Source organism: Lissotriton vulgaris, chromosome 5 (assembly GCF_964263255.1).
Source record: "Lissotriton vulgaris chromosome 5, aLisVul1.2, whole genome shotgun sequence".
In the NCBI taxonomy this organism is placed as follows: Eukaryota; Metazoa; Chordata; class Amphibia; order Caudata; family Salamandridae; genus Lissotriton; species Lissotriton vulgaris.
This window is the reverse complement of record NC_141693.1, coordinates 741049682-741068945: the sequence shown is the minus strand read 5'-3', so window position 1 is coordinate 741068945 and position 19264 is coordinate 741049682. Positions and strand designations below refer to the sequence as shown.

At 44.0% G+C, this 19264-nt stretch overlaps 1 protein-coding gene across 1 annotated transcript; it reads right to left on the bottom strand.

The window, feature by feature from the left end:
* Positions 1 to 276: 276 nt before the first annotated feature.
* On the bottom strand, positions 277 to 17132 carry LOC147711477 (chymotrypsin-like elastase family member 2A). Its single transcript, XM_086922174.1, has 8 exons — positions 17013 to 17132; positions 14529 to 14617; positions 9542 to 9639; positions 7102 to 7230; positions 4255 to 4391; positions 3396 to 3541; positions 1630 to 1782; positions 277 to 411 (listed from the first exon to the last, which is right to left on the bottom strand). The coding sequence occupies exons 1-8, from the start codon at positions 17050 to 17052 to the stop codon at positions 394 to 396; spliced, it is 810 nt and encodes a 269-aa protein (XP_086778300.1). The 5' UTR covers positions 17053 to 17132; the 3' UTR covers positions 277 to 393.
* Between the last annotated feature and the right edge of the window lie 2132 nt (positions 17133 to 19264).

Sequence of the window (19264 nt, the reverse complement as noted above, 5' to 3'; positions counted from 1 at the left end):
CAGCAGAGCTTAAAAACTGGTTCAGATATCTGCTCTAGTGGAGCCCGGACACTGATTGTTTCCTTCTCTTCTTTGGGGCCATGATTATCCCAGATGCACTAAAATCAAATAAGCATTAGATAATTAACAATCAACGTGCAGTCCCGTCATATCCTCCTGCTGACAGGCATTTCAGGCATGCTTTTTGCAGATGTGCACGTGCACTCTCCATGCCTCCTGCCGATGTGCACACCCGTGTACCCTTTATTTTAAGTAGAGTTTTAAAACAAACACAAATACATTTTACAGATTTTTATTCCTTTAATGTCTTTACAGCTCAGATATCCTTTTTTTGTGGTACATTTCAGCTCGTCCCCTGAACTCCGCCAGGTCATCATTCATCGTTTCTTCGGTTTAATTGGCTGCCATTGTCTGAAAAATATCAGGAAATATAGTTTAATTAACCAATTATTCCACCATCGTCGTTTGTGGCGCAATATATGTCAACTTATTTGTACACAGTAGTATAGTTAAACTCCCTATAGAGAGCATCAAAACAATGCAGTAGCCCATATCAATGAAACATTTACTTTCAGATTATTTATGCATTCAAGTATTTGTAGAAGCGCCCGAGATCCTATTTCGGATTTGGGGAAATACAAATCACAATAAAGGCAGAGCTGTTTGGGAAAACAGGAGTCTTGCATGGTTATCGAATGTTTTCAATCCTAACCTGACCTGCAGCAGAAGTTGGTTACCACAAATTAGATACCCATCATCTTGGGGCCACCACAGGAATCCTTTGACCTCTAGGAATCAGACTGCAAGATCTCGGCACACTCTGAGCAAGGAAGTGCAGTTCACGGGCATGCAGGAGCCACTCGCATGCTGCCTGCTCCAGCAGGAATCTGCCAGCCTGAACACCTTAGGTGATATGATCAGGACAGACTGGAAGCACTGCCGAAGTAATCCAGTCAGACCACTTTATCACTCTAGCTGTTTCTATCTGACTAGTCAAGCTGAGATTGCATCCATTCATCCAGCCCTGGCAGCACCCTCAGACATTCAGGTGCCACCTTAGCTCTCAAGTCCATTTTCTATGGCTTCCTCATTATCCAGATAGAACTGTACCTTACTTACACTGCTGTGACTGTGCTTACCAACCAAGCCCTAATTCTAACTCACAACCCCGACGGACTCTCAAACACAGAACTGTGACTGTACCCTTGTTTTCCAGTGGTGACTATACCTATTAATCCATCCACGACGTGACTCTCCCTTTTCAATAAGTCGCTGACCCAATTCAAGAAGGACCTCAAGACCTGGCTCTTCGAATGATCCTCCACACCCAGAGGAACCAGCAGCCCCCCACCAGCACCCTGAGACCCTCAAGGATGAGTAGTCGCGCTATATAAACCCCTGATCGATTGATTGATTTGTGACTCTACATCATTTATCGAGCTGTGACTGTACCTTTATAATTCATCTGCGCTCTTATCTTCCTAGTTCAGATATAACAGTGCCGTACTCTGGTAATTGTAATTCATTAGTTCAGCTGCAGCTTTACTCTGTGATGCCAATCGTGCTCTTTGCCTTCCCTTACTAACCTTACAGTGACTGGAGCTCGCTGGCCCAGTTGTGAATTATTACCTGACTGATCCAGCTGTTGAATGCAGACACCCGAGTGAACACAGACGGCTTCTTGGAATAGTTGCAACCAAGAGTGGAACCAAAGCTGACCACACCGTGGACCTGCCAGCTTCCATCAGTAGCCCTGCAGTTCAGTGGGCCACCAGAGTCACCCTGCAAACAGATAGAAAGCATTGATTACTGTAGAAACTTCAAACCATTAGGATCCAACCAACATCCACTAAATGTCCTGTAAGACAGTGTAGGTGAACCGCCACATCAGAAAAAGGAACCTAGCAACTGGTAAAATCCAGAGTAAACCAGCAACTTCAGCAAGAGATGCTACTATCACTGGAAAACGTGCTACTTGTTAAGATCTCACTCGTGTTTTGTTAATAATGAAATTAGACTTGTGCTCAGATTGGGATACTCACCGATGAGCTGCTTAAGTGGTGTTGTTCTCTTGATTGGGCTCTTGTTTTGACTTTGCTACTTGCTAGACTGGATTTGAGTAATGTTACTCATTTCATTGGTCTAGAGGAATATTACTCTCTATGTTGGTCTTGGGTTATGGTACTCACATGATGCATCGTGTGCTCGTGTTGTTCTGCTAGATGGGCTCACGTTACTAGATCAGGCTTAAGTAGTGTTACTCACTAGGTCAGGCACATGCTCTGGTTATGTCACTCAGTAGCTCGAGCTTAGGGAGGAATAGTCTCTTCTCTATATTGTGAGATGTGCTTTGGTTGTGCTACTCTAGAGCAGCTATTTTGTGTTCCAGTTGTGTTCCTCACCACATAAAATAATTCTCAGGTTTTGGTCCTCACTGGGTGGACCTTACCTTTGATTGGTGCTGCTCTAAAGATTGATCAGACCGTACATGCGGAGCACTGCTCTCTAGATCAGAGAAGCTGTGCGTAAATTGTGATATTCTCGTGATCGGACATGCTTGGTTCATAACTATGTATGGTACGTGCTATACAGGACAGACCATGCTCTGTCAGATCTATCTGTAGACTGGACAGGTCATGCTTTGGCTGGATCTCGATGAATAGTGGGCAGATGATGCTGTGGTTATGTGTTTCAGAAGATCATGCTGTGATTACGTGTTTTTACAAAGTGGGTCAGTCGTACTCTCGTGTTTCGGAAGACTGGACATATCATGCTGTGGTTCTTTGTTTCTGTAGTCTGGAAAGATCACGCTCTGGGTGAACCTGTCTGTAGATTGGACTGATAATGCTCTGAGTCAGTATTTGTATAGACTGGACAGACCATGCTCATCTGCACCTCTATGCATACTCTACAGATCGGTGTTTGTATAGACTGGACCGATCATGCCCGGTTTATGCTACTCTACAGGTTAGATGGCTTTTGCTCGGGTTGTCCTATCTAACAAAGCAAAAAAGAGCGTCCATTGAAAATACTAGACTCTAGGTCAAGCAGATATGCTTCAGGTTGAACTCTCAGAGCCCGGAGAGATCCCTCTTCTGACCTGCATCTGCTTCAGGATTGTTATGCCTCTAGTAACTCCTTGACCGGAAACACCACCCACACAACCAGAAAAAAGAAATCTCTTGAAAGGGTGCAAGGCAACTACACTAAGATGGGAGAGATTTCTTTCTGAAATCCCTTACAGGTAAGGACATGTGTGTTTATTGCCAAAAAAAGCCTAAAGCAGCAAAGTTGACAACACACTCTTCTGCAGAGAGCATGGTTAGCAATCATTTTTCGATATTGATAGATAGAAAGCAGTTGGTCCAACTTTGTAGCATATTCTGTGGACATACGTTGCAGCTGGAGATGATGCCGTCACCACCGGCGCAGACCATGGATGTTTTCACGGTGCCTCCCCACCAGTCCGAGCGGCTGCAGGTGGCGTGATCCACGACGAGCAGACGTCCCTGCTGCAGCCTATCAGGAGAAGCTCCGTTGGCTGAAAGAGAACACAAAGCAGACAGTGATACCTATACTTAGATGTTTCAAAAGCTTTTCTTGGGCCTTAGTACATAACTTAACGGAGGGGGGGGGTTAGAGGGGGGCTGTTTCCTTTTAACAGGAAGCTCTAACATCTAGTACTACAGCCTTCCTTAGCTGCCTCTATATACATTTCTCACCGAAAAAGTGCTTCAACACCTCATCAGGGTGAGCAATCACTATACAAATGTAAACCCCTCCTCTTCTATCCCATTGCTATCCTTTTCAATCCAAATAACAGACTGACATATCCACCGCTCAAATTACATTCATATTTCACTATACTAAATAATCACTAATCCTTTTTCGGTTCCAGAGTAGCGTGCTACTTGACAAAAAAGTGCTTTGATGCCTCTTAAGGGGTAGTAAGCGCTATATAAATGCAATTACAATACAATATAATACAACATAAAGAAAGAGAAAGGCAGAAACGCTGGAAGAGGGGAGCGAGATAGGAAAACGGCTAGAGGGGGATGCAAGGATTGCAAGCCTTGATGCTTGGCAACCACGTTATCCGGAGGGCTCCTGCATGTATCATTATTTTGCCAATTAAGTATCGAACAAGCTTCAGCAGGAGACAGGGTGAAAAGGTTGCAATCAGGTTTTGGAACTGTTTTAAAACTAGGCCGGCATCCGCTAGTTTCATTCAAAAAGACACGAGTATTTACTTACTCTGCAGCCTGCCCCATCCTGTTACGTAGCAGGCGAATTTATTAGGTAGGACGTATCCGGAAACTGGGAGACAGGCGGGCTGGATGGTGCTACTGAAGGGCACGTGTTCTGCCAGCTTCAGCAGAGAGATGTCATACCTTCAATAAAAATAGAAAGAGGACGGGGTTCATTTACAATGGAAGACATGGGTTGGGACATTAATTTCTTCAAAGAACAGTACACGCACATATATATTCTGTATATTTGTACATAGGTTACATTACCTTTGTAACAGATGTACAACTGTACCGACTATACAGTGGTTGAAATTGAACTTTAGAACTGCATGTACTCACCAACCCAGAGTACCTACTTTGTAATGAGAAGTGCTGCTACACTCCCACTAAAAGTATTTCAGCAGCGGTAAGTAGTGTTGGCGCTCAACCTTTCACACTAAAGAAATGTAGGCACTCAGTACCTGACCATACCTGTCTATTTAGGCAATGGCAAATACTGGCACACAGACAGCGACCCCCCTCTCCGTTGTTCTTCTCCACATCAAACATCTGGATCTACGCCATTTACTTTTTACATGCCCACTTGTCCATGGTTTTTGGCAAAAGGTGTGGGCCCAGATGAATTTAATTTTTCATTCTGACTATCTTTTCTCTGTTTCTAAAGTATTTCTGGGAAGTTTATCTCCGGTGTGGTCAGAATGCAATTCTAACACAAAAATAGTGGACCTATTGCTGGCAGTGGCCTTTCAGCAGATCACTAAGAACTGGAAAGACTTATTATCTTATCAAGCTTGGTGGTACGCTATTTGTTACTTATAACCACAGATTAGATAAAGCTCTTGTGTATCATATTGCTAGTGCTAAACGTTCCTCTAGTTTAACTCCCGTACAACAAGAAGCTTCCAAACCTCCATGACTTTATTTTCATTGTGTTTTTTATATATAAGATCATTTTGAATTTTGCATTAATATGTTTTTGTATTATGTGAATTGTAGTATTTACGCTTTTTACTGATTTATTTATATATGTCATTATTACTTTTTCTTCTAGATAGGCCAACTTTAATTATATATACAACTATTTTGTCTTTTTGTTCAACAAATGATTCATGCGATTATGTATTTTTATTTTGTATTCTGTATTGAGATTTATATTCCCCTTAAACTTTTTTTCTGAACTTAAACACATCTGGACAACACTTGAACAGAGAAGTAAGTCTCTGCCACCCAGTGTCATCCCCACAGGTATGTGGGAGCGTTTCCTTCTGTCTCAGTTCAAAAACAAGTCCCTGATCATCCACCCGCTGGCTTTCTTGGCATGGATGTCAGTTGGAGATAGCAGCTGCTACCCCAGGGCTCCCCTTTGTTGCCCCTGGCACGACCTTTAAAACAGCTGCATGTAAGTTGCAAGGCTTACATTCACTCACTGCATGTTTCCTCATAGTTTCACACTTCTCGGGTAGATACATTGTGCGCCACATAGATCCTAATTTTTAGTGCAAAGGGTGAGACCTACACACTGTGCAGGGATGGAGTGCACACACAGCTGTACATTCACATTGAGTTTAAAGGGTAAAATGCTACCCTGTCTTGGTTAATCTCATGGCCTGATGATGAGGTGACATTCTCAATCTGTGCCTGCAATAAGGACAGTCTGTCTGTCTCTCAGGCCAGTGCCCTCGGTAATAAAGTCCTGAAAGTGAGAGGCCCAGTGCCCTGTGCCTCAGATACAGCCAGTACTGCTCTGCACAGTTCATTCCCCTGTGGTTACCCCCAGTGCGTTATGTAGGATGAAAAAGGGGCCTCTAAATGGGACATGGCAAAAGAAGTATAACAAGAAATTCTTCACAGGTGCAGCCTACATAATTATAGGCGTGGCCTAAAACATGAACTAGAATGTTGGTCCTTGCCAGCGAACCACATAGCCACTGTTTCGATGTTTCTATATTTATTTTCTCTTGGTGTTTCAAAACACATCACATAATGACAAACACCTAGGCCAGTCAGACCTATTGCCTTTAACAATGCTTGATAGCACTGAATTGTTTTCAATATCATATCAAAGAGTAAGATCTCCCATTTACTTTCCCTGCAGACTTTCTCTCTGCGTTACTCACTTACGACATTTTTATCCACACATCTTTCTGAAGTCCTTCCACCTGCATGTCCTGCACTTTCACTCCATCGCTCTTTTCATCTCTACTTCTGATTGAGCCTCCTTTCACCCCCTACACTTCAACTTTACCTCTCACGCATATTCATTGCATTTTCTTTTTCATTAAAATTGCCGATATTTGGACAGGTGCGTACTTCCTTCACACACTTTCCAATTCCAGTTGCCACATAGGTGTCCATAACTTTGTCTGCCCTCTGTGCATGGAGGCCAAGGATTGGATGAGCATTTAATTAGAACACCTTTATGACAGGTGCTTCCAGGAAGTCTCCACTCCAGAGCTCCCAGTTGTGCCGCGTCACGAACACCTGACTTAACACTGATCTCGCTCGGACACCTCGAGGCGACACAGCTTTCAGTTTGAACTATTCAAGACTCATGTTATATGAAAAAAACAGCAGAAACACGTCTGAGAAAACGACTCACTCCTGGGAAATAGGAACACATATTCTACGCATCATTAATTAAAGCGTATGAAATGCAACATGGACTGCATCGCTGTCTTTCATTACCCTGAGGACTCCCGTACATAATGTTAGGGAAAAAAATCTCATTTTTTTCTAGTAAAGGTAAGAACAGGAAAGTAGGGCTTCGTAACCAGTCTTTTCAATGGCTGTTTTTAATTATTGCCGGTGCTGACCCCTGGTAAGACCCGCCCCACTTTAAGCCCCGACTTACCCGTTGGAGAGCTGGCTGGAGTTCCACTGCTTGTGGTTGAGGAGTCTCTGCACCTGGACAGCTCGCGAGCCGGATTCGGAGACGCGGAGGTTGTGTTTTCCAAGCAGCACTCGATAAGACCTGGAGGAACTGTAATGAGAAGAAAACAGGGTCGATTGAGGGAGAGAGAGTCGGAAGGCCCTGCTGTTTCCGGTCATTCGAGAGAAGACGGAGGCTTTCTACGGTGGATCACTGAGGAGTCAAGCTGGAACCTGCACAACTCAACTGCTGCCTGCTTACCCGACTTAGCATCATTTAGGAGACTGGACACGTAACCAGACAGCTACAGGTAAACCTGGGATGCGCCAAAAAGATAAGCCTCCCAGGAGAGGCGTAAAGAGGAGAAAAGTCTTTATTTCTCCTCGTTTTTGCTCTTTCTTCGTGTGGTGGATTCTGCAGCACACATTGGAAGAGGATAAAAGCCTCTCAGGATTGTTTTTGGGCAGGAAGGTACCACTTCCTGCATAAAAACAACCCTGCCAACAACAAAGGCGCCCTTGCATTATGGTGCAAGTGTGCCTGCGTTGGTGCTAGGCTGCCAAAATGGTGCCAGCGCAGGGGGGAAAAGACAGGAATGCGCAATATTGGCTAAATATGGTGCATTCCTGCACTTTCCTTGTGACCCAAAGCAGCGCAGTAAAGTGACTTGCTGCGCCGCCCTGCTCCCCAAAAGTTCTAAATAGGCCCCACTCTTTACATTACACACACTGGGCTGAGCATTAACTTCGCAATGCACCACAGAGGAAGATGAGTGGAACGTTTTTTAGCACCACACAGCAGGCTGAGCACTGCCACCGCTCAGCATACTGAGCACTAACTTTACATTCCACCACGCAGCAGGCTGAGCACTGCCACCGCTCAGCATACTGAGCACTAACTTTACATTCCACCACGCAGCAGGCTGAGCACTGCCACCGCTCAGCATACTGAGCACTAACTTTACATTCCACCACGCAGCAGGCTGAGCACTGCCACCGCTCAGCATACTGAGCACTAACTTTACATTCCACCACGCAGCAGGCTGAGCACTGCCACCGCTCAGCATACTGAGCACTAACTTTACATTCCACAACGCAGCAGGCTGAGCACTGCCACCGCTTAGCATACTGAGCACTAAATTTACATTGCAGCACACAGCAGGCTGAGCACTGCCACCGCTCAGCATACTGAGCACTACATTTACATTGCACCACGCAGCAGGCTGAGCACTACCACCGCTCACTAAATTTACATTGCACCACGCAGCAGGCTGAGCACTAACACCGCTCAGCATACTGAGCACTACATTTACATTGCACCACGCAGCAGGCTGAGCACTGCCACCGCTCAGCATACTAAGCACTAACTTGACATTCCACCACGCAGCAGGCTGAGCACTGCCACAGCTCAGCAAACTGAGCACTAAATTTACATTGCACCACGCATTAGGCTAAGCACAGCCACCGCTCAGCATACTGAGCGCCAACTTTACCTTGCACCATGCAGCAGGCTGAGCATATCCACCGCTCAGCATACTGAGCATTAACTTTACTTTGCACCACGCAGCAGGCTAAGCATTGCCACTGCTCAGCATACTGAGCACTAACTTTACCTTCCACCATGCAGCAGGCTGAGCACTGCCTCCGCTCAGCATACTGAGCACTAACTTTACCTTCCACCACGCAGCAGGCTGAGCACTGTCACCGTTCAGCCTACTGAGCACTAACTTTAAATTCCACCACACAGCAGGCTGAGCACTGCCACCCCTCAGCATACTGAGCACTAAATTTGCATTGAACCACGCAGCAGTCTGAGCACTGCCACCGCTCAGCATACTGAGCACTAACTTTACCTTCCACCACGCAGCAGGCTGAGCACTAACTTTACATTGCACCACGCAGCAGGCTGAGCACTGCCACCGCTCATGAGCTGAGAATTGAGCACTAATTTAACATTGCACCACTCAGCAGACTGTGCACTAACTTTAAATTCCACCACACAGCAGGCTGAGCACTGCCACCGTTCAGCATACTGAGCACCAACTTTAATTACATTGCACCACGCAGCAGGCTGAGCACTGCCACCACTCATGAGCTGAGCAGCACTGAGCACTAATGTAACATTGCACCACTCAGCAGACTGTGCACTAACTTTACATTGCACCAGGTAGCAGTTTGTGAACTAACTTTACTTAGCACCATACATCTAGCTAAGCTCTAAGTCACTATGGCACTACGCAGGAGGCTGAATAATCATGTCCTATAGCGCCATACAGCAGGCTGAGCACTAACTATGCACAGCACTGCGCAGGAAGCTGAGCATTATATACACCATACAGGAGGCTGAGCCCAAACTTTACATAGTACCACACAGGAGGCTGAGCTCTCATGCCACATAGTGCCACACACGGGAGACAGTTTACCTGATGCAGTGAGCGGCTGTTAGCACCCAGTTGGACGCGATCAGAGTTCCACCACAGGTGTGATACCAGGAACTACCAGAAAGATACTGAAGGGAAACCTGCACAAAAAGAAAACGCAATGTGTGTTTAAGATTCTGCTAACCTGGCACTGTTACCAGCAGGGCCCCGTTGCTACCATCAGATTGCACCATGTTACCCCCATTGCCTTGTTATGTTACCCGCAGAGAACCTAGTTTCGCTAATATCACAGAGTCTTCCTGTGTTCGAACCAGAGAGCCATGTGTTCACACCACCAGAAGGCAAGAGTTGTTATCAGTAGCGAGCCTCAGTCACGGGATGTTAGCAAGAGAGAGGTGCTGCATGATACCTTTAGAAAGGTACTTTCTGTAGGTATCTGAAGGTTTTCACGTGTCACCACCTAAGAGGCAATGGCTGTTACTAGTGGGTCTTCTGTGGCTGCCAGCGAGGTGCTTCTGCTGAAGAATCACGGTCTGTCTCCACCAGGGAACCCTGTTGTGTTACTATTACAGAGAGAGGTCCTGATCCCCCCTCAGCTTCAGTACCAGTAGCTTCATTCTGAGGATGCAAGATTCTACAACATGAAGGCATTTCTGAGAAAGTGGGGGGGGGGGGGGGGGACTATCTGCTGGCGAGGTCTTCACTGAACATGTCCTAGATATATGGTTTATGTCGTGTCACTTTCTAGGTGGCAACATTCATGCTTTCTGTGTTAGAGCTTTCAAAGATATGTCTCTACCGCAAGCTTAAGGACGATGCCTCCAAAGCCCACATTGAAATGTTCAGCCTCGACTGTATTTTGAGTGAGAAAGTGACATTTTGGAGATGACTGTGGACAGACTAGGAGGCGTAGGACTATTGCCCCCGATAGGTGTCCTGTGCAGGATCCATATCCTAAAAGAAGTTTCCTGGGCACCCCTTATGTTACCCCCGGGGAGGGCCAAGGCTCCTATCTCCACGGCTCGATGATGTAGAGCCCGCCTCTCTCAACTTTGAAGGGTTTGGACAAGTGTTGGACCCTTGGCTTGCAGAATCCAGGATGTACTCACAGGAGGGCTGTGGTATCAGAGTTAAACTGGTGCCAGTAATGCTGACTAGTGAATGGACAGGTCAGGCAGGAGTTGAAAGTGTGCCGTGATTGTGATGGACTCCTGACCCCAGAGGGAGCAGAGCTGTGCCATTGCTTCATTGGGAGTACGCAAGCTCAGGTCAATTAATACGCTTAGACTTCACCCCAGTTTGTTCCACTTAAATCAGATGGGGATCAAGGGCCAGATGCATCAAGCATCCATTTTGCGATTCCTAAATAGCGATTTTAGCGATTCCCTATTATTCTTTATTTGCGAATTCGCATTTTGCGAATTCGCAAATAAAGAATAGATTGCAATGCATTCCTATGGGCCAGGAGGCCCATAGGAATTATAGTGCAATAATTCTCAAATTGCGATTTCGCAATTAGCTAATCGCAATTTGAGAATTATTTCAAGGGTGCAGGGGTGTCTCAAAGACACCCTGCTGCACCCCTGAAATTTACATGTGTGTGCATGTGGCACACATACATGCCCTATGGGCATGTATGTGTGTCACATGCCACCCTCACAAATGCCAAATAGGGCATTTTTAAAAGAAATCGCAAATTGCCACCAAGTACAAATTGGTGCTAATTTGCAATTTCTTAACACAAATTCGCAATTCCAAATAGTTACATACATATCATTTAAGGAATCGTAAAAATTGCGATTCCTTAAATGCTATGGCAAAATAAGGAATCGCATTTTTTTGCGATTCCTTAAATTGCGATTATTTGATACATAGCAAATCATGCTAAAAGGCCGTTTGCGAGTCGCAAAAGCCTTGATGCATCTGGCCCTAAATATTTTTTCTTAATAAGATGACTTTGATCAGACCCCATTTGTCCACAAGCAAACTTGTGAAGCCATGGATGTTAGCCCACAGATACTGTTTTAAGTTCTTATAATATTTATTCTGTGTTACATAGGCAAATCTTTTAGACGCATTTTAAGAAAATCTCAAATGCAAGCTATGCATTTGTGTGTAACGCACTAAACTTGTTTCTGCTCTCTGCAATGGAAGTGGACAGTTGTACAATATTCACATGAATAGCTAACAAGACGCAGGCCAATCTGTGAGAGCGTCAGACAATATAATGTTGTACTTTATAATATATTAAGAAAAATTGATTCATGTTTGATATGCACACATGTTAGCTGTTTATTAGTTCTAATAACATGATATATTGTTGAGCATTCAAACTATTGTGCACATCAAACATTTGTGTGTGTGATTTTAGTTATTCATATTGACTGTATTTATTCTTCTTAACTTCACATATCCCACCTATTTGTACCTTAACAATATAATATAAATATATATACATTTTACACATATATTTCAAATATATATATATTATACACACACACACACATATAAATATATATATATATATATATATGTAGTGACATAGGATAGTGAAGATCAATGAAACTATAATCACAAGCATATGCTTACCTTAACAATATTTTTGTGCTCATATTCTGACTTACAACCAGCAGCTTTTCAGTTTCTTTTTGATTGATTTGTAATAGTATGTGAAAGATACTGCCTGTCAGTCTGCTCCACACAAAAATATATCTGCAGTGTATATTACGTTCCCCAGATCAAAAGGATGGAAAACTGGATTTTGATACAAAATATTTTCTTCTTCTTGATGTAAGAATAGCTTGTTTCGGTAAATAAAATATAGTTCAACAAGATTCCGAATTAACTGTTTAGGCTTAATTAAAGTCACCAAAGAGTGATAATGTAGTTGGATACACAGGCGAGGTGGTCTAGCTCTCTCAAGAAAGTGATAGGAACTGACCTGCTTGAGTTATTCATGTCCGAATTGTCAGGGTTCTTGAGTGTCTCTATGGACTCGATGGAGCTATTCCGGTTTTATTGGGTCTTGGGGTTTCAGAAACATTTGTGTTACTTGTGTTTTTTGACTGTCAGGGGGTGTTGCAGTTTTACTGGAAAGAATGTACTGGAGTTATTGTTTCTCTGTGGGGGATCTCCAATGTAGGAGGTGTTTTATGTTCCATGGGAACCCTTGGATTTCGGGTGGTGTCTAGGAGCCTCATGTTTCTTTCTGTTTCATAGGAGCCCTTAGATTTTGGGTGCTGCCTAGGAGTCTTCAGGTGTGTTTGTAATTCAAAGGAACCCTTGGATTTCGGGTGGTGCCTAAGAGTCTTCAGGTGTGTTTGTAATTCAAAGGAACCCTTGGATTTCAGGTGAGGCCTAGGAGTCTTCAGGTGTGTTTGTAATTCAAAGGAACCCTTGGATTTCGGGTGGTGCCTAAGAGTCTTCAGGTGTGTTTGTGCTACATGAAAACCCTTAGAATTCGGGTGGTGCCTAGGAGTCTTCAGGTGTCTTTGTGTTTCATGAAACCCCTTAGAATTCGGGTGGTGCCTAGGAGTCATCAGGTGTCTGTGTGTTTATTGGGAACTCTTGGTTTTCGTGTGGTGCCTACAAGTCTTCAGATGTCTTTGTGTTTCATGGGAACTCTTAGATTTCGGGTGGTGCCTATGAGTCTTCAGGTGTGTTTGTAATTCATAAGAACCCTTGGATTTCGGGTGATGCCTATGAGTCTTCAGGTGTGTTTGTAATTTATAGGATTTCAGGTGGTGCCTAGGAGTCTTCAGGTGACTTTGTGTTTCACGAAAACCCTTAGAATTTGGGTGGTGCCTAGGAGTCATCAGGTGTCTGTGTGTTTAATGGGAACCACTGGATTTCGGGTGGTGCCTAGGAGTCTTCAGGTGTGTTTGTAATTAGTAGGAACCCTTGGATTTCGGGTGATGACTGGGAGTCTTCATGTGTATTTGTGTTCCATGGAAAACTTTAGATTTCGGGTGGTGCCTAGGAGTCTTCAGGGGTCTTTGTGTTTATTGGGAACCCCTGGATTTCGGGTGGTGCTTTGGAGTCTTCAGGGGTCTTTGTGTTTATTGGGAACCCCTGGATTTCGGGTGGTGCCTTGGAGTCTTCAGGGGTCTTTGTGTTTCATGGGAACCCTTAGATTTCGGGTGGTGCCTAGGAGTCTTCAGGTGTGTTTGTAATTCATAAGAACCCTTGGATTTCGGGTGATGTCTAGGAGTCTTCAGGTGTCTTTGTGTTTATTGGGAACCCTTAGATTTCGGGTGGTGTCTAGGAGTCTTCAGGGGTCTTTATTTCATGTAAATGTTAATGTAGAGTATTTATATAGCGCACTTCTACCCGGAGGCCTCATAGCGCTGTATTCATACCGCTGTGGAACCCAGCCTGTCTTTCCTATGAAATGTCCACTCCTGGGCACCCCCAAGGTGAAGCCAGGCCTCCACAACGCTGCTGGGGCCGTTGTGGAGATTAAGCAAGCTATTGCCCAGAGTCACAGAGTGGGACCCATGATTAGACTAGGCACCGAGGCGAGAATTATCAGGTCCGGGGAAATTGAGTCCAAGAGCCGCCGAGGCGGGAATTGAACCCTGGTCGCGGGCCAGACCTCTGCATCAGGGTCTGCCACTCTAACCATTGAGCCACGCTTCTCCACCCTTCTCCACCCTTGGATTTCGGGTGGTGCCTAGAAGTCTTCAGGGGTCTTTGTGTTTCATGGGAACCCTTAGATTTCGGGTGGTGCCTAGGAGTCTTCAGGGGTCTTTGTGATTCAGGAGGCCTTGGGGTTTCAAAAAAGTCTTAGGATGACAGATTGTCTTTGGGTTTCAAAGGCTTGCCAGATTTATAGAAGTCTTGAAGTTTCAAGGAAAATTAAAAGGGTCTTAGAATTTGCACCTTAAGGCTCAGGCCACTTCGCCCAGTCAGGGTTTGTGTTATGTGGCAGTTTTGAGTTACTCTTTATGTTAATTCATTGAATACAGTCTTTCTTTAAAGTCGTTTTTCGATTTTGACAATAAAACCATAGTCCAACCAAGGTACTGACCTGCCATGGCCAGCTGTGTTGCCTTGCTTCATCACCATTGACCACTCGAGAGACGGACGGTGCGTAGGCCGGCTTCCCACAGCCCAGCGCTGCAGAGCAAACAAAGGGAGAATTACACTTCAGAAATGCCAGACCACAGAACCTACAACACACGTGGTGTGTGTCTGATCCTCCTTTCTTGGCAAGCACAGGAGAAGAAAGCAACATATACTGTTACCGGAAATGTGCAATAAATACAGGTCTTTGGTATCACTGGGGTGCAACAAAAATACATCCTTTCTCACTGTTTCTCATGCAATTTCTCAACCATGGTACTCAGACTTTTTTGTTGTTGCATATTTTATATAGCGCGAACTCGACCCGAAGGTAGTGGAGCGCTTTACATGAACACCGTATTTACATTACACATTCAGGCTTGGGGAGATTAAGTGATTTCCCCATCGTCTGCTTCCCTATTGTGGAAGAAGACATGTCACCTGATGTCAGAGGGCTGTGACCTCACGACTGGGCACTTCCAGTCAGGGTTCTGGCTCCAAAGTTTCACCTCTCAAACTTGGCTGATATTTAACCCAGTGTTTCTGAAGTTATATTAGATTTTTTCTTTAGCTCTTGTTTACCCCACTGTTGTTACCACAGTCGACCATCCGGTGGCTATATTCCCTATTCAATATAAACAAAGAAGGAACAGTTCCGAATGCAAACTTACTGCATTAAAGGGAAAAGATATTCTTTTTTGTAGGAACCCTCATCCACCAACCTAGTTGGTGTCATGCTTCATCATTGGGTTCCCACTTGGGTCGCCGTGTGCCTCCCATGTGCTTTGACACCTGAATTGCAGCGGAGCGGGTTTGTTTGTTTGGACAGTGTGAGAAAGTGAAAACGCGGTAATTTTGAATTTGAACTATTCCTTCTTTGTTTATATTGTTATTCCTTAGGGTACTAGGAGTCGTTCCGTAATACCCTTCCTCTCCTTGTGTTATTCTTACATTCCCTATTTACCATACGCCAACAAATGTGAAAATCTGCCATTCGCTTATACGCTACCTGTTTCTTGAACATTTACTCTTTCATTATCCCTCTTGTGTGCTTAAGACCGATATTGCCACTGCCCTGGTATTCAATTGCTACCCAAGTAGTTGCAGAAACTTGAGCTGGCTACGTTGAACATGAATTATCCATACCACAGGGGAGCTTATCCTCAGATTAATTAAAGGACATTTCCAAATCCAGATAGTTAAGACCAGGCTCACGTTTTCATTGGAAGCTCCAGCAGCCTGTCCATATTTGGTGAAATTCTTTTTCCTCCCATCACGACTGGCACTGTCTCATACAGGCAATACATCCCTCATATATCCCAGCCACACCATGTGTGAACCACCCACTGTGAACCCCATAGACACATGGGGTTTGTACCCTCTAGTGTTTATGAAGAATGTTATATTAATCCTGTTATATGATTCTGTTTGTGTAGCACCGGATTGGTGTCACTACAACGCAGGCTATTACAACGCCTGCTGTTACAACGCGGTTTTTACATCGCATACCACTACAACGCATAGTGCTTTTAAGCGCTGGATAGTGATTTATTTAATTTACTATTCCAACTCCAGTCCCCGTGGATAGTAGGGAAGGTGTTGGATAGTAAATTAAATATATTCCCTATCCTAGAGCGCCCCCCAGCGCAATGCGTTGTAATGGTTTGCGTTGTAATGGTTGCGTTGTAATGGTAGTGCGTTGTAATAAATGCGTTGTAAGGGATGTTCCCCGTAGCACCCTGTCCCAATCTAATGAGAACCCAAACAAAACAAATATAATAAAAATAAAATCAGCACCAGAGCAAGGACTCCATAATATGAGGGCGTTGTGGGATAGGAGGGACTGAGATGTTTCGGAATTGTTGTCCCTCGATTCAAGGGGGGCATGTCTAGAATTAGGCCCCATTACAAGGACATCTGTGGCTCTGACAGATGTTCTAAATCTTCCAAATTTGTGTACAATCTAGCAAATTTTCTGAATCTTTCGCGCCTCTATATCAGCTTTCCGTGACACAGGTTCCTTAGTTTTCTTCCAAACAACAAAGGAAGGTGGGGTCAATGATTCTCAAGATCTTGTGCCCCCTATTCCATATATAGGATTGAGGAGCAGTTCCAGAGATATTCTGGGGCTTGGGTCCCCCTACTTGTGGAGTGGGTCCCTGACTCAAGTCCAGGAGTTTAGATATCCTTACGGGTTCTGCATAAGTCCCACAGGCTTGCTCGCCACCATTGAGAGGGACCCCTCTCTACAGCGTACCTTTTTTAATAGGGCCACTTCATCAAGAAACCTTCAATCAATGGGCTATGCACAATCCTCTCTCTCTCTCTCTCTCTCTCTCTCTCTCTCTCACTCACTCACTCACTCACTCACTCACTCACTCACTCACTCACTCTCTCTCTCTAACCCCTTACTAGAGCTTATAAAGATTGTGAATAATCTTGTGCTCACCGCCAACCACCAGCACTGCCGCAAGAATGGCTTGGAACATCTTGGCAATCTACGAGGTGCTTCTGAGAGCCCACAACTTCTCTGCCTCTGGCTCCCTCCCTTTTATATACCCAGTCTTCTACATGCAGGACTGGAAGTCTTTATTTATAGCTCTTATCAGGGCAGGAGGCATGGTCTTTTTCCCACATGTGAAAATGTTCCACAACCCAAGGTTTTGGTCATGATAAAGCAGAGGTGTCAATAAAACCCACTACAAAGTGTTTTTCATAAAAAAAGTCTGAATTTGAACAGCTTTCCGATTCTCAGAGAGGTCCTGGGTCATACCAAAAACTGCAAACACGAGCGATCCTAGGTCGCTGAGTTCAGTCCTCATTTTTGTGTCTATTTCAGAAGTCAGATTATGTGCTGAAGATGTACTTTCACTTAAGCAACTAATCAATTTCTCCCTTTCACAGAGAAACCAATTTGCAACACGGCTATGTTCTAAATCCGCTTGCGCAGTACTAGAGGAAATAAAGTAATGGGTCGAGGAAATGATCTAAGATGTGTATTCAACATTGGGAGTGATAATGGAAGAGTACACATAATTCTGGGAAACGTCAGAGCTAAGTTATGAGACTTTCTATGAGAATTTATAAAAATCGATCAACTGATTTGGTTAGAACAAATGCCTGTACAATTAATTCTTCTGTTAAAAAAAGGAGCGCAGTACTAAAGCCACCGCACTTCCAGTTCAAAGACTGGAAACCGCACAGTGGTGGAGGAGGAAGTACTGAATGTTGAGAAGGTGTGCATAAGGTAGAGATTTCAAAGGGGTGTCCTGATCTGTCCAGTGCATGACCTTCACATGAAAGAAAAGAATAATAAGTGCAGGAACCTAAAGTCTGACTTCGCAGCAGCCACCGATGCGTGCTCATTTTTTGGTTCTTTTTCAGCCCTACTTTCTCACTTTGTCAATGTTTTCTACTCCTCTTCCTTTCTCTCCCCCTTTTCGACATCTCTCTCTTATTAATACTGTACTCAAAGTCTGATGTTAAGCAACAGTCACCAAAATTGAGTTCCAATGCCCGCCATCTGCATCCACTGGAACAAATTTAGAACTGGATCTATCCCGCCCGCTACCCCACTTAAACAGCAGTCCACTGACTGTGAAGTTTGTAGCTAACATCTTTTCAGTTCTTGCCTATATACAGCCTTTATCTGTCTGTTGTCAAAGACCTATTATGCTCAACATCAATATTTGCAGTGGGTTTTGGAACAGCCCATTGCTTACCACTGGTTGGCATTGGCTTGTTTGTCAATCTCCTTTGCTTGCTTCTTATTTAATGGCTTTCTTTTCTTGTTTGTCGCACCCATGGACCTCAGTTTCTTTACCATCTTTTTGGTTGGGAGACTTGTAGCCTTCCACTGTTTACATTCAGGAACACCAACGCATTGGCAAAGCCAAAAGAATGGTGACACCATTGAAAGGTGAGACTTATGTTACCAAGTCTTTGTTTTGCCGAAATATACTTTCATAGGATCTGTGAGATCTGACAGACTTTAGGATCTTAGCTGAGGTCCAGGGAGTGGATGTTCTCATAGCAACTCTTCTCGAAATACACCTGTGCTTTGTAATAGCCTTCACATTTTATTCAGGTGCTGGGCTTTGCAATCTGAGAGGTGCCATGGATGTTGTACTCTGTGCCCATTTTGCAGTCAATAAAAAAAATAATATATATATATATATATATATATATATATATATATATATATATATATATATATATATATATATATATATATATATATATATATATATATATTAGAGCAGTCCTAGTCCCGTTCAATGATGGCGGAACAAAAAAGGTCAGGACCTCATAAGCCTTACGCCCAGCAGAAAGCAATAGCCTCGAAATAATCAGGAATCCATGGATGGATAACAGGGAAGACGATTTATTCAGTAAAGATGACGCGTTTCGCTCAACAAGAGAGCTTGTTCACACAACGCGTCAGGAACAAACAAATCATATAAATAGTAGTAGTAAACAAAGGACAATCAAAAGTGACCAATAGTGCACGCCTTCTCTTAATAGCAAACATAGTGAAAGGACTCATAAAATAACCAGTGTTCTAAAGAAAACATAACAACTGAATCATATAAACGTGTAAAGCAGTTCAAAAAATCACGATTCAATCATCGAATGGTTATATATTAACAGAGATGTGTTCTAAATAGAAAAAATAATAAACACAGCATGTAAAAACCACCA

Excerpts from the sequence above, each read along its gene's own strand:
- LOC147711477 (XM_086922174.1), bottom strand. The coding sequence starts at position 17,052 with ATGTTCCAAGCCATTCTTGCGGCAGTGCTGGTGGTTGGCG. Across the intron at positions 9,640-14,528 it reads AACACAGCTGGCCATGGCAG|GTTTCCCTTCAGTATCTTTC; the intron begins GTCAGTACCTTG and ends CTTTTTGTGCAG. Across the intron at positions 4,392-7,101 it reads TCCAGCCAGCTCTCCAACGG|GTATGACATCTCTCTGCTGA; the intron begins GTAAGTCGGGGC and ends TTTTTATTGAAG.